The sequence below is a fragment of the Heterodontus francisci genome, chromosome 14 (assembly GCF_036365525.1).
Source record: "Heterodontus francisci isolate sHetFra1 chromosome 14, sHetFra1.hap1, whole genome shotgun sequence".
Classification (NCBI taxonomy): domain Eukaryota; kingdom Metazoa; phylum Chordata; class Chondrichthyes; order Heterodontiformes; family Heterodontidae; genus Heterodontus; species Heterodontus francisci.
Genome location: NC_090384.1, coordinates 56,206,075 through 56,221,095, shown reverse-complemented (window position 1 = coordinate 56,221,095; position 15,021 = coordinate 56,206,075). Strand labels below are relative to the sequence as shown.

The 15,021-nt window shown below is 43.3% G+C and overlaps 1 protein-coding gene across 4 annotated transcripts in view; it reads right to left on the bottom strand.

The window, feature by feature from the left end:
- The window catches only part of pik3c2a (phosphatidylinositol-4-phosphate 3-kinase, catalytic subunit type 2 alpha), a 176,472-nt gene that overhangs the window by 34,779 nt on the left and 126,672 nt on the right, over window positions 1-15,021 (bottom strand). For all 4 annotated transcript variants that reach the window (XM_068046269.1, XM_068046268.1, XM_068046270.1 and 1 more), the window contains exons 19-20: window positions 4,441-4,621; window positions 1,875-1,976 (exon numbers count right to left, since the gene is read on the bottom strand). In XM_068046269.1, coding sequence (XP_067902370.1) covers window positions 1,875-1,976; window positions 4,441-4,621 — 283 coding nt within the window. The remainder of the gene's footprint in view (window positions 1-1,874; window positions 1,977-4,440; window positions 4,622-15,021) is intronic.

Here is a 15,021-nt window from a genome sequence, read left to right as displayed (position 1 = left end):
GAGGTGGCGGGTGCTCTGTCCACAACAACAGCATCCGGTGCCACTGCGCAGGCATGGCGCCATTTTTAAAAGGCTTCCAGCCCTTCATTTAAATTTGAAAGTTTGAAGTGACAGGACCTGAAATATTAAAAGGAAAAATGTATTCTAAGTTTCAATCCCCTCTCCCACCCACCCCACAATGACTAGTCAATTTATTCATTGCGCTGCCCCCCTAAAAAAAAAGCCAATCTCTCGATTCCAACCTTCCTCTCTACAAAGTTTAGAACGTTTAACCATCAATCCCTTTCCACCATTCCCAGTGGTTTTCCCCACTACACCAACCCCCCCCCCTCCCACCACCTGAAAACTAACTCGCTCCCCCCTCCCAACCAGTGTTTCGCCTTGGATCTCCATTCAGAGATCTGAAGGCGTGGGAGTTCCGGCACAAGGCCTTGCCATTGCCAGTAAAATAGGGTGGGACCTTCCTGGCAATGAGGCATGTGGCGGGCCTCTCCTGTAGGTATTTTCCAGGCCCTCCCAACCCCTGCCATGAACCCAGACATCAGGAGGCCAGTAAAATCCAGCCCAGTATCTCTGATAATGCAGCACTTTCAGTACTAGACTGAAGAGTGAGCAAGAGCACTTAATCTCTGCTTACTGCAGAGCTTGAATTCCCAACTTATGGAAGATTGTTACCAACTGAGCCAAGCAGCTAGATGGAAGAAGTTCTCTTCCAGTTGAGGAACGGTATGGTTTAGAATAGTTAAACACAAGTGGGGAAAAAAAATTCTTGGACAGATGGGTGAAAAGTTAAATGAAAAGTCACAAACTTTGCAGTATATACAAGGTGTTGAGAACCAACACTAAAACACAGCAATTTTTAAAAAGATAGCGAGCTATATTCAAGTTTGGTTTTGTACAGTGCAGTGCACAACGGTGCAGCTACAAGTTAAACATCTACTATAAAAGCCTATACATCAGCCTATAAAAACCTACACCAAATGACTACAAAACAGCACACAGGTGCACACCATGCACTATATATGCAGATCAGTGGGATCCATGTCAAGCTATAGCTTGAACGTAGGATTTTAATTGTGGTTGACTTTAAGATATCACTCAAGGAGCTGTTGATACCCACAGTACCAATGAATTAAAATAAAAAAGTTTTTCTGAATGAGAAATTAAGAATTATTTCATACAATCTTAAAAATTCTGCTTTTATAAGAAGGGGGCGGCACAGTGGCTCCAGCAACCCGGGTTTGGTTCTGGCTACTGCCTGTGCGGAGTTTGCAAGTTTTCCCTGTGACTGCGTGGGTTTCCACCGGGTGCTCCGGTTTCCTCCCACAGCCAAAGACTTGCAGGTTGATAGGTAAATTGGCCATTGTAAATTGCCTCTAGTGTAGGTAGGTGGTAGGAGAATGGTGGGGATGTGGTAGGGAATATGGGATTAATGTAGGATTAGTATAAATGGGTGGCTGTTGGTCGACACAGACTCAGTGGGCCAAAGGACTGTTTCAGTGCTGTATCTCTCTATGGCTCTACAATTTCAGCAAAATATTATGTAGATTACATGGCAGAAGGTGGTAACACTTGGAAACATTAATTGCTTATAAGGATTAATCACAAGTACAATAAATCGAAATGCCAATATCTGACTCCAAACAAAAGTTGGAAGCAATTCGGTACCTTCCAACTCTGATAAGATTACAGATCAAATGCAAACTTATCGCAACTGAATGATACAAGTACCAGAGAATGTAACTGGGACTAAAAATAAACTTCAGACTCCAGGTGTTTCTGTGTCGCTATCAGAATCATCACAGGTAGTCCATAAGGACAGCATAAAACAATGGTTAAACTGCATTATAAAGTTCTGATGCGTTATTGAATACCTTAACGTTTAATCCTTTTGCTACCAGGCTTGGATTGAGAGGCATGCGACACTTATTTTTGAAGTGTGACTGGACATGATCCATGCCCTCCTGAAGGACAACCTTTACAAAAACATGGAAAAACTGGTATTAGTAAATGTGAAGTTACTTTACTCTTTACTGTTGAAAGGGATTAATATTCTTGCAGAGTATGGAATGAAAACCATGTAATACCATCACTGGCTTTGTGCATTTTCTTGTTGTAGAAGCATGGATGAGAAAAGAATGAACTATACTCTATTCATTAGTTCCAAGACATCTAGATATTTTCTTCCATTTGCTAGCAAACGAAGTGGGCAGGAGTGCAAAGCAAGCTTTCCTCATTTCATCAGTGGTCTTGCACTTTTGCAAGCAAATCAGTGATGCTGATTATCAGTTAAATTTAACACAATGCCAACAGTCTTTGGGGCTTGGAGGAAGGATACAGATGGTCAAGACAAGGATTAGCAGCAATAAGAAAAAGGGAGGCTTCCAAGTGCAGGAAAGAATACTTTTACAGCCCAAAAGTAAATAAGAACCAAACAGGTTCGGGTCAGGGGAAGAAAACTATTTTTTCCTCATTACAACAGCCAGTGCATACACATATGTTTTTCCTGCAGCACAGCACTTTACTGGCCCAAATCAGGGTTGTGAACTTCTAACATATGATTAAACACTCCTATAAGGATTTAGGAAAATATTATTCGCAGCCTCACAGCTCCAGCGACCCGGGTTCAATTCCGGGTACTGCCTGTGTGGAGTTTGCAAGTTCTCCCTGTGTCTGCGTGGGTTTCCTCCGGGTGCTCCGGTTTCCTCCCACATGCCAAAGACTTGCAGGTTGATAGGTAAATTGGCCATTAGAAATTGCCCCTAGTATAGGTAGGTGGTAGGGAAAATATAGGGACAGGTGGGGATGTGGTAGGAATATGGGATTAGTGTAGGATTAGTATAAATGGGTGGTTGATGTTCGGCACAGACTCGGTGGGCTGAAGGGCCTATTTCAGTGCTGTATCTCTAAACTAAATTATATCTGTTCAAAAAGTGCCACAGTGGAGTAGTGAAGAAAAATGGCGTAGTGCAAAGCATAACAAATAAGTAAACCTTCCATTGATGGGTAAAACAAAATCCTAGTGGAGTATTTTTAATCAAAACATAAGAGGGAGGATAGTGAGGATTTCTATACTTCACTCTTGCAAAAGACAAACCATTGATATTAGTTCTTACAGCATACTCTTTGCTGACAATGCTGCATTAACATCTCACACTGAAGAGTGTCTGCAGAGACTCATCGACAGGACTGCGGCTGCCTGCAACGAATTGGGCCTAACCATCAGCCTCAAGAAAACGAACATCATGGGACAGGAGGTCAGAAATGCTCCATTCATCAATATCGCCGACCACGCTCTGGAAGTGGTTCAAGAGTTCACCTACCTAGGCTCAACTATCACCAGTAACCTGTCTCTCGATGCAGAAATCAACAAGCGCATGGGAAAGGCTTCCACTGCTATGTCCAGACTGGCCAAGCAAGTGCGGGAAAATGGCGCACTAACATGGAACACAAAAGTTCGAGTGTATCAAGCCTGTGTCCTCAGTACCTTGCTCTATGGCAGCGAGGCCTGGACAACGTATGTCAGCCAAGAGATACGTCTGAATTCATTCCATCTTCGCTGCCTCCGGAGAATCCTTGGCATCAGGTGGCAGGACCGTATCTCCAACACAGAAGTCCTCGAGGCAGCCAACATCCCCAGAACATGCACCCGACTGAGCCAGCGGCGCTTGAGATGGCTTGGCCATGTGAGCCGCATGGAAGATGGCAGGATCCCCAAGGACACTTTGTACAGCGAGCTCGTCACTAGTATCAGACCCATCGGCCGTCCACGTCTCCGCTTTAAAGACATCTGCAAACGCGACATGAAGTCCTGTGACATTGAGCACAAGTTGTGGGAGTCAGTTGCCAGCGTTCGCCAGAGCTGGCGGGCAGCCATAAAGGCGGGGCTAAAGTGTGGCGAGTCGAAGAGACTTAGCAGTTGGCAGGAAAAAAGACAGAAGCGCAAGAGGAGAGCCAACTGTGTAACAGCCCCAACAACCAATTTTATCTGTAACACCTGTGTAAGAGTCTGTCAGTCTAGAATTGGCCTTTATAGCCACTCCAGGCGCTGTTTCACAATCCACTAACCACCTGCAGGCGCTTACCCATTGCCTCTCGAGACAAGGAGGCCAAAGAAGACAGCATACATAGTACTATATGAGTGCTGAAGATTAATGATAAGCTTTTCCAGGAATGGTCATCTTCAAATAAAATTTGTTCAGGCCAGTTATCTGCAGGAGGTTAAACAAAATTTCAAGGGGAATAGAAGAGAAAAAGTGTGTGTGGGGACAGGGGGGGGGGGGCGATGTGACTAGTATAAATACAAAGAACTTATTTTAATGCTATAGCAGCCTTACTTTTAACCTTTGCAACAACCTAGGCTACTGGTGAACTCAACACATGATACACCTATGGAGATATGAATGGTATATTACATTTTTGTCGATATTGATGCCATACCTGCCTTGTCGATCCACTGGCTTGGCGCACCTTTTCTGCTACCACTCCCAGCTTCTGTACTAGTCTGGTCTGCTTTTCAAACTCCTGTCGCAAGCCTTTCCCACATACATATAGCAGGGCACCCAAAAGGAGTTCATAGCGCATCCCAAAATACGGGTCATGAAGTGCATCTTTCAATAGCCTATAAAATTAGAATAAAAATCAATAAAGGGCATTTTGTGGTAGAATAATGCAAAGTCTCCAACAACTAACATCACTACAAACACCAAGCAGCTTGTTAGCAGCTAAACTGCTAAGTTACAGCACAAAATCTGTATCACTCACTGAACAAATTTGCAGAGCCAAGCTGATCACTGAGCTCAAAAATGATCATAGGTTCAGCATTGTATTTCAGATTTTATAATGATAAATGAAAACAGAAAGAAAATATAATAGCTTGCTAGTATCCAGGATTGTTCCCATGGTGTCAATTTTCAAAAAGGGCAACAAGTCAGGGGTAGAAAATTACAGGCCCATTAGCTTGATGTCAGTTATAGGCAAGTTTCTACAGACAAACTTGGAGTGGGACAGGGAGGATCCAGTTCTGGTGGTAGTGTGGGAACCAAAGACAAAGGCAAAACCAAGAATGATGTTCTGCTGAGACAAGCCCTCTCAGCAGAACAAGTTAGAACACAGAACATCAAAGGTAATCATCTCTGGATTATTACCCAAGCCATGCACCAATTGACATAGAGTCAAGCAGATTAGAGAATTAAAAGTGTGGCCCAAAGAGTGGTTATGGTAAGAAGGGGTTTTGATTCATGGAGTATTGGCATCAGTAATCAGGGAAGAGGGAGCCATTGCATTGGGATGGGCTCCACTTAAACTGGGCTGGAACCACTGCCTGGCCAATAGTATAACTAGGGCTGTGGACAGAGCTTTAAACTAACGGCGGTGGGGGTGGGGGTTCAGGTGAAGGGGGATTTAAAAATCTAAAAAGAAAAGTTGAGGCAACGGAACAGTGTAGCCATGTGAGTAAAGAGAAGCTGAGTGGGACAGGAAGGGGCAGAGTGTTTAACAGTAATTCAGCAGTGAATAAAGTCAATGCAATGAATAGTTATAAAATGAAATTAAACATTCTTTATCTGGCTACTCGAAGCTTCTATAATAAGACAGATGAACTAGTGGCACAAATAGGAGGTAAAATGGTTTAGATTTAAATCACTATTACAATGACATGGTTACAAGGAGACCAAGGTTCTCCTTGGAACAATATTCCAGGGTACACAATATTTCAGAAAGACAGACAGAATGGCAAAAGGAGGAAGGGTAGTCCTGATAGTAAAGGATGACATAAAGACATTAGAGAGAACTAATTTGGGCTCAGATGATCATGAAGTAGAATCAGTATGGGTAAAAATTAGGAATAGCAAGAGTCAGAAAACGTTGGTGGTAGTTTATAGACTACCTAATTATAGCTATACCATTGGACAAAGCATTAAACAAGAAATTATTGAGCTTGTAACAAAGGCAATGTAACAGTTGTGGGGGGTTTTAATTTTCATATAGATTGGGACAATCAAATTGGCAAGGGCGGTCCAGATGAGGAGTTCGTGGAATGTTTTTGTGACAGTTTCCTGGAGCAATGCGTTGTGGAACAGAGATAAAAGGTATTTTAGATCTAATGCGTAATGAGGCACAGTTAATTAGTAATGTCATAGTAAAAGATCCACTGGGAAATAAAGATTAAAATACCATTGAATTCCATGTTAAGTTTGTAAGTTACATGCTCGAAGCACATACTTAAAGCCAATTACATAGGTATGAGGGGAGAACTGGCTAAGGTTGATTTTTAGTCTATCTAGGTTGATAGGTAAATTGGCCATTATAAATTGTCACTAGTATAGGTAGGTGGTAGGGAAATATAGGGACAGGTGGGGATGTTTGGTAGGAATATGGGATTAGTGTAGCATTAGTATAAATGGGTGGTTGATGTTCGGCACAGACTCGGTGGGCCGAAGGGCCTGTTTCAGTGCTGTATCTCTAATCTAAATAAACAATGGGAAACATTTAAAAAAAGCAATTCAATGTGTTTAACAAAAATATATTCCATTGAAAAACAAAAAGAAAAAAATCAGCATGAAAGATCCATCCATGGATCACTCAGGAAGTTAAGTATAGAATTAGATTAAAAGAGGAGGCTTATAATGTTGCAAAGAACAGAAGGAAGTCTGAGGATTGTAAGTGTTTTAGAAACCAACAAAAGGGCCACCAAAAAGTTGATAAAAAGGGAAAAAATAGAATGAGAGTAAACTCGCCAGAAATATAAATAGACTGTAAAAGCTTTTATAAGTATATAAAAAGAGTAGCTAAAGTAAATGTTGGTCCCTTAGAAGCAGAGACAGGAGAAATCATGGGAATGAGGAAATTGCAGAGGCATTGAACAAATACTTTGTGACTGTCTTCAGAAGACACAAGTTGAATACCAGAGAGAGAGGGCAACCTAGTGTCACAATCATCAAGTCCATGGTTTGTATTAATATTTTAAGGAGGTCACTTTCAGTTTTGGGGAAAATTAAGTGTGTAGCTATAAGATCATTGAAATTCCAGAATTTAAAAAAGGTTGCAGGATCACCCAAGAGATTTTATTTCTCAGATCTTTCCATGTATGCTAACAAGGACAAAGTTGGAGAGGAAAGGAAAGAGCCATAAACACTAAGTAGTATTGTTTAGTTGGGGAACTGGAACCAGAAAGTCTGGAAGGAATTGTTGTGTCATTGTTAGCAGTATCAATTATTGATGTGGGTAGTTGAAATCAGAGATGTTTTGGAGTTGGAGGTAATTAGTTTAAATTGCTATCTGAGATATCCCATATGTATCACAGTGCTATGGAGATAATGATGCAAGGAGATGCCATTTAGTCAGGTGTCTTTCGACACACAGACAGACATTGAAAGCAGCTGGACTCAGGAGCAGGAAGGCCATCAGGAACCAGGGGTGTTTGTTTTGTGTAAGGCCCATGCTCTAGCTGGGAAATCCAGATTCCTGAGGTGGTAAAAGAGCTGGAGGGTTGCCTAGCCAAATGCTAGAGGGAGAATTCCCAGGAGACCTCATACCACGGAATATAGCTGAGAAATTAAGGAAAATTGAAGTGAATACCCAAGAGCGGTGATACACTTTGCATTGGTTCCAGGAGAGGTGAACAAACCGGCAAAATTCTGAGAAGTACAGGGGAAACTCGTGGATGGAATTAAAACCTTACCCCTGTTTGACTTTTAAGTTTAAAGTAAAAAAGTGATTTCAAATTATAGTGTTAAGTTAGTAGTGTTTTGCTTTGACACTTGTAAAGTTTTTTTTGTGAAAACATAGAATTACACCGCAAGAATTTTTCAGTAATAACAGAGTTTGAATTTCTTCTTTTAAAAAACGTTACTGGTCTTGTCCAGAACCATAACCAGTGACGTCAGTGGGGAGCTGCAAGGTGATTGGTTGGTGAGTAGCAGCTATTAGAATATCTTAAAAAAGGGGAAAGTTTTTTTTGAAAAAAAACTCTGGTGATAAGGTGAGTACTACTAAAGTGTTATATTTTTAAGGACTTTAGATTGAAGTAGGTAGAACAAGGCCCCGAGTGTAATTAGTACTTTTTAATTAAGGGAGTAACTAATTAACCGAAGGGTAAGTCATGACAGGAGAGCTCAGCCCCGTGATATGCTCCTCCTGCGCTATGTGGGAAATCAGGGACGCTTCCAGTGTCCCTGATGACCGCGTGTGCAGGAAGTGTATCCATCTGCAGCTACTGGCTACCCACATTACCGAGCTGGAGCTGCGGGTAGATTCACTGTGGAGCATCCACGATGCTGAGGAAGTCATGGTTGGCCCGTTTAGTGAGGTGGTCACACCGCAGGTAATGGCTGCACAGGCAGAAAAGAGATGGGTGACCACCAGATGGAGTAGTAGGCGCAGGCAGGTAGTGTAGGAATCCCCTGTGGCCACCCCCCTCTCAAACAGATATACCGCTTTGGATACTGTTGTGGGGTGAGGGGCGGAAAATGACCTCCCAGGGGAAAGCAGCAACAGCCAAATTCGTGGCACCATGGAGGGCTCTGCTGCACAGCAGGGGAGGAAAAGGGTTGGAAGAGTTATAGTGATAGAATCCCCTATCATGAGGGGTGCAGATAGGCCTTTCTGTGGCCGCAAAAGAGACTCCAGGATGGCATGTTGCCTCCCTGGTGATAGGGTCAAGGATGTCTCGGAGCGGCTGCAGGACATTCTGAAAGGGGAGGGTGAACAGCCAGAGGTAGTGGTACATATTGGTACTAACGACATAGGCAGGAAGAGAGATGAGGTCCTTCAAAGTGAATATAGGGAGTTAGGCAGAAGGTTAAAAAGCAGGACCTCTAGGGTTGTAATCTCAGGATTACTTGCTGTGCCACATGCTAGTGAGGGTAGGAAAAGGAGGATAAGGCAAATGAATGCGTAGCTGAAGAGCTGGTGTAGGCAGGAGGGCTTCAGCTATTTGGATCATTGGGTTCTCTTCTGGTGCAGAGGTGACCTGTACGAGGAGGAGGACGGGTTGCATCTAAACTGGAAGGGGACCAATATCCTTGCGGGGAGGTTTGTTAGTACTACTCGGGAGGGTTTAAACTAGTCTTGCAGGGGGGTGGGACCCAAAGTAGTAGTCACTCCGATGAGATAGTTGAGGCAAATGTAGAGGTTAAAGCAAGCAAGTCCAGTAGGCAGGCCTGGCAGGGGCAGGACAGGGAGCATAAACTGCATTTACTTTAATGCAAGAAGCCTTACAGGTAAGGCAGATGAACTCAGAGCATGGATCGGTACATGGGATTGTGATATTATAGCTATTACAGAAACATGGTTGAGGGATGGGCAGGACTGGCAGCTCAATGCTCTGGGGTACTGATCCTTCTGGCGTGACATAGGTGGAGGGGAGTTGCACTATTGATTAGACAGGACATCACAGCAGTACTGAGAGGAGGAGGATATCCCGGAGGAGAATGTCCAGCGAGGCCATATGGGTAGAACTTAGAAATAAGAAAGGGGTGATCACTTTGATGGGATTATACTACAGGCTCCCCCCAGTAGTCAGAGGGAAGTGGAGGAGCAAGGTTACAACAGGATATAGAGCAAGGGAAATCACAGATAGGTGTAGGAATTATAGGGTTGTAATAGTAGGTGATTTTAACTTCCCTAATATTGACTGGGAGAGCCTTGGTGCTAAGGGATCAGATGGGGAAGAATTTGTTTAGTGTGTCCAGGATAGTTTTCTGAAGCAGTATGTGGATGGCCCTACTAGAGAAGGGGCTACACTCGACCTCCTCTTAGGAAATGAGGATGGGCAGGTGGTTGATGTGTCAGTAGGGGAGCACTTTGGGACCAGTGACCATAACGCTATTAGCTTCAAGATAGTTATCGAAAAGGATAAGACTGGTCCTCAGATTGAAGTCCTAAATTGGGGGAAGGCTAATTTTGATGGCATCAGAAAGGAACTCTCAAAAGTTGAATGGGAGAGGCTGTTTACAGGTAAAGGGACGTCTGGCAAGTGGGAGGCTTTTAAAAGTGAGAGAGATAGGAAAAGTTCAGGGCCAGCATGTTCCTGTTGGATGGAAGGGCAAGGCTGGCAAGTTTAGGGAACCTTGGTAAACGAGGGATATTGAGGGTCTGGTCAGGACAAAGAAGGAGGCATATGTCAGGTATAGACAGTTGGGATCAAGTGAGTCCCTCGAGGAGTATAGGGGATGTAGGACTACACTTAAGAAGGAAATTAGGAGGGCGAAAAGGGACCATGAGATTTCCCCGGCAGATAAGATAAAGGAGAATCCTAAAAGATTCTATCAGTATATTAAAAGTAGAAGGGTAGCCAGGGAGAGAGTAGGTCCCCTTAAGGATCAGTGTGGCAATCTATGTGTGGAGCCACGGGAAATGGGCGAGGTCTTAAATGAATACTTCTCGTCCGTATTGACCGTGGAAGTGGTCATGGAAGCTAGTGAGTTCAAGGGAGGGAACGCCGATATCCTGGAACATATCAACATTACAAAGGAGGTGGTGTTGGGGGTTTTGAAGCACATTAAGGTGGATAAATCCCCAGGATCTGACCAGGTGTATCCCCGGATGCTATGGGAAGCAAGGGAGGAGATTGCTGGGGCCCTGGCAGAGATTTTTGTATCATCGTTAGCCACGGGTGAGGTACCTGAAGACTGGAGGATAGCTAATGTTGTGCCTTTATTTAAGAAGGGCAGCAGGAATAAGCCAGGGAACTACAGGCCGGTGAGCCTTACATCAGTGATGGGAAAATTATTGGAAGGGATTCTGAGAGACAGGATTTATATGCATTTGGAAAGGCATGGTCTGATTGAGGGATAGTCAGCATGGCTTTGTGCGTGGGAAATCATTTCTCACGAATTTGATTGAGTTTTTCGAGGAGGTGACCAAGAGGATTGACGAGGGCAGGGCGATGGACGTTGTCTACATGGACTTTAGCAAGGCCTTTGACAAGGTCCCACATGGTAGGCTGGTCCAGAAGGTTCAAACACATGGGATCCAGGGTGAGCTAGCAAATTGGATACAAAATTGGCTTGGTGATAGGAGGCAGAGGGTGGTAGTGGAGGGTTGTTTTTCAGATTGGAGGCCAGTGACCAGAGGTGTGCCGTATGGACCAGTGCTGGGCCCTCTGTTGTTTGTCATATATATATATTAATGACTTGGATGTGAATGTTGGGGGCATGATTATTAAGTTTGCAGACGACACCAAAATTGGTGGTCTAGTGGACAGTGAAGAAGGTTGTTTAAGTTTACAACAGGATATATAAATAAACTGGGAAAGTGGGCAAGGGATTGGCAAATTGAATTTAATGCAGACAAGTGTGAAGTGATGCATTTTGGGAAGTTAAACCAGGGCAGGACATACACAGTGAACGGCAGGGCCCTGGGGAGTGTTGTTGAGCAGAAAGACTTGGGGTACAAGTACATAGTTCCCTGAAAGTGGCAACACAGGTAGACAGGGTGGTGAAGAAGGCGTATGGCATGCTTGCCTTCATCGGCCGAGGCACTGAGTACAAGAGTTGTGACGTCATGTTACAGTTGTACATAACGTTGGTTAGGCCGCATTTAGACTACTGTTTGCAGTTCTGGTCGCTGCACTACAGGAAAGATGTGATTAAGCTAGAGAGGGTGCAGAAAAGATTCACAAGGATGTTGCCTGGTTTGGAGGGCTTGAGTTATAAAGAGAGATTGGATAGGCTGGGTCTGTTTTCCCTGGAGTGAAGGAGGCTGAGAGGGGCCATGAGAGAGGTATATAAAATTATGAGAGGCATAGACAGGGTGGATAGCCAGAGTCTGTTTCCCATGGTAGGGGTGACTAAAACTAGAGGGCATAGATTTAAAGTGAGAGGGAGGAGGTTTAAAGGGGATCAAAGGGGTAAATTTTTCACACCAAGAATAGTGGGTATCTGGAATGAGCTGCCTGAGGAGGTGGTGGAGGCAGGAACAGTAGCGACATTTAAGAGGCATCTGGTCAGGTACTTAAATGAGCAAGGCATAGAGGGATATGGAATTAATGCAGGCAGGTGAGATTAGTATAGATGGGCATTATGGTCGCCATGGACATGGTGGGCCGAAGGGCCTGTTTCTATGCTGTACGACTCTGACTCTATGACATAACAGTAGGGGCTAAAAGGTGAGGAAATTAAGCTAATTAATATCAGAAGAGAAAATGCATTAGAGAAACTCAAGGGACTAAAATCTGACAAATCCCTGGAACCTGATGGCTGACATCCTAGGGTTCTAAAAGAAAGAGCGGATGCACTAGCTAGGATTTTCCAAAATTCCCTAGAATCGAGAACAGTCCCATCAGATTGGAAGTTGGCAAATGTAACAAGAAAGGAGGGAAAGAGAAAACAGGGAACTACAGGTCAGTTAGCCTATCACCACTCATCGGGAAAATGCTGGAATCTATTAAGGAAGTCTTAACAATGCACTTAGAAAGGCATAATATGATTACAACATGGCTTTACAAAAGGGAAATCCTGTTTGACAAACTTAGTAGTTTTCGGAAGATGTAACAAGTAGGGTAAAAAAGGGGAACCGGTAGATGCAGTATACCTGGATTTCGAAAAGGCACTCGATAAGGTGCCACACAAAAGGTTAATAATACTCTAGATGAGAGCTCATGGAGTGGGGGGTAATATATGAGCATAGATAGAGGATTGGTTAATGGACAGGAAGCAAAGACTGGGAATAAAGGGGGCATTTTCAAGTTGGCAGGCTGTGACTAGTGGAGTGCTGCAAGGACCAGTACTGGGACCTCAGCTATAATTAACGACTTAGATGAAGAGACAGAGAGTAATGTATTGAAGTTTGCTGATGATACGACGTCAGGTGGAAAGCGAAGCTGCGGGGAGGACAGAGAGAGGCTGCAAAGAAATATAGACAAGCTAAGTGAGTGGGCAACACGATGGTAGATGGAGTATAATGTGGGGAAGTATGAAGTTATTCACTTTGGTTGGAAGAATAGAAAAGCAGAATATTTTTTGAAAAGATGTGAAACTGGTAGCGAATTGGGAAGACCACATCTGCAATACTGTGTGATGTTTTGGTATCCATATTTAAGTATATATTTGCATTGGAGGCAGTACAGCAAAGATTCATTAGATTGGTCCCTGGGATGAAGGGGTTGTCCTCTGATGACAGGCTAAGTAAATTGGGCCTACACTCTATGGAATTTAAAAATGTGAGGTACGATCTCATTGAAACATATACGATTCTGAAGGGGCTGGATAGGGGAGACGCTAAGAGTTTGTTTCCACTGGTCGGGGCAACTAAAACACGGGAGCACAGTCTCATGATAAAGGAGCTGATCATTTAAGATGAGGAGAAATTACTTCATTCACAGGGTTGTGAATCTTTGGAATTCTCTACCTCAAAGTTGTGAATGCACCATCGTTGAATACATTTAAGGCTGTGATAGACAGAATTTTGGTCTCGCTGGGAATCAAGGGATATGGCGAGTAGGCAGGAAAGTGAAGTTCAAATCCAAGGTCAGCCATGATCGTATTTAATGGCAGAGCAGGCTCGACAGGCCATATGGTCTACTCCTGCTCCTATTTCTTGTGTGCACTGTACAGCCATCTTTAGAGATGGGGTTATTAGACACTCTCAAAACAGACGTCAGAGGTCACATCCAACCAACCTAAGGAAGTTGCAGGTGTGGTGGATGTATCTAGCCCAGTTTACGTCATAGCTGGATTTTTACAAGCTTTTGACAAATGTCAGTTACTAAATTAGGCAATACTCTTGAGAGATTGGTAGGCAGTTTCTGGAGTGGATGAAAAATTATTTGCATTCGCATAGATAGGAGGTATTAATGGAGTGTTTCTACATTAATCTTCCAAGTTCACAACCACTATGTGGCTCTAGTAAAAGCAGAGTGTTTTAATGTACTGTTAGTACAATCCTATACAAGACAAAAAACAAGATACTGTCCTTGTACAACACCTTGATTAGGCCTCATCTACAATACAGTGTTTTGCTTTGGGCCCTTAGTTACCATAGTAGATTTTGGAATCTGAACTTCCTTATTTTGTTTTATTTATCCCTATCCTTCTCTTCCTATTCGCCCTATTGGTGGCTGCAACCACCAACAGGTAGGGAGGAGCAGTGTAACAGGAAACAAATTGGTGAGGAGCACCAGCAATGTTGGCTCCAAGATGGGCTGTAATTGCTCTTACAGTATTTTCTCTTCCTTTGGTGACTTTCCAGATTGGACATTTGACCAACACCAAGCTTCAGTTAAGGTTTTCATACTGTTGCAATTTTAAGTTGGATTCCAGGAGCCTGGCATCTACGAGCCAGCTCCTGGCATTTATACCACTAAATCCAACTTCCTTATCCTGACAGAAGTTATAGCTTTTGAGGTTATGAGTCTGCCACAGGGATAAGGAGGTTGGATTTAGCAGTGTAAACAACAGGAGTTGGCTGATGCGTTCACCTCTTCAAGCATCCAAAATAATAGCAGTATAAAAGCAGATCGAGACTGCTGGAAAACAACAAGTCTCTGCTTTGCAGACTCTCTAATTGTGAAATTGAATTCATTTTATTCTATAGATTGTGGCTGTATAACTGTAATTGTTTCAGCACAGGAGAACTTCACAGCATGGCCCCATGGTGCAACAAGATACAGTGCACTTAATCTAAATCTACCCAAGCAAGCTCCATTGATCATTGAAGTGGTTTTAACATGGAGTTTCTCAGGTTTTGGTGCAGCCAGTCCTGCTGCATGGGTTTTGTGCAGATTGTGGGCAACACCAAATTAAATTTTCCAGATTCACTCAGTGGGTCACTGGGAAGAGCCAATTTAAAAATGTCTTGGTAGCCAGAGTTAGCAAATCTGACCAAGATTACACTGAAGTTGCCACTGAGTGTGTGAAAAATCCACTCATCAGGAACTGGTGACACCAATGCTGAACTCCAAGCTCAGTATAAAAGCAACTTGAGTGAATACATATGGGGTTTATTCTTGTGATTTGGAAAGGATGAATCAATTATAACAAACAAGTCATTACTAGTAGCGACTATGACAACCAAATTTGA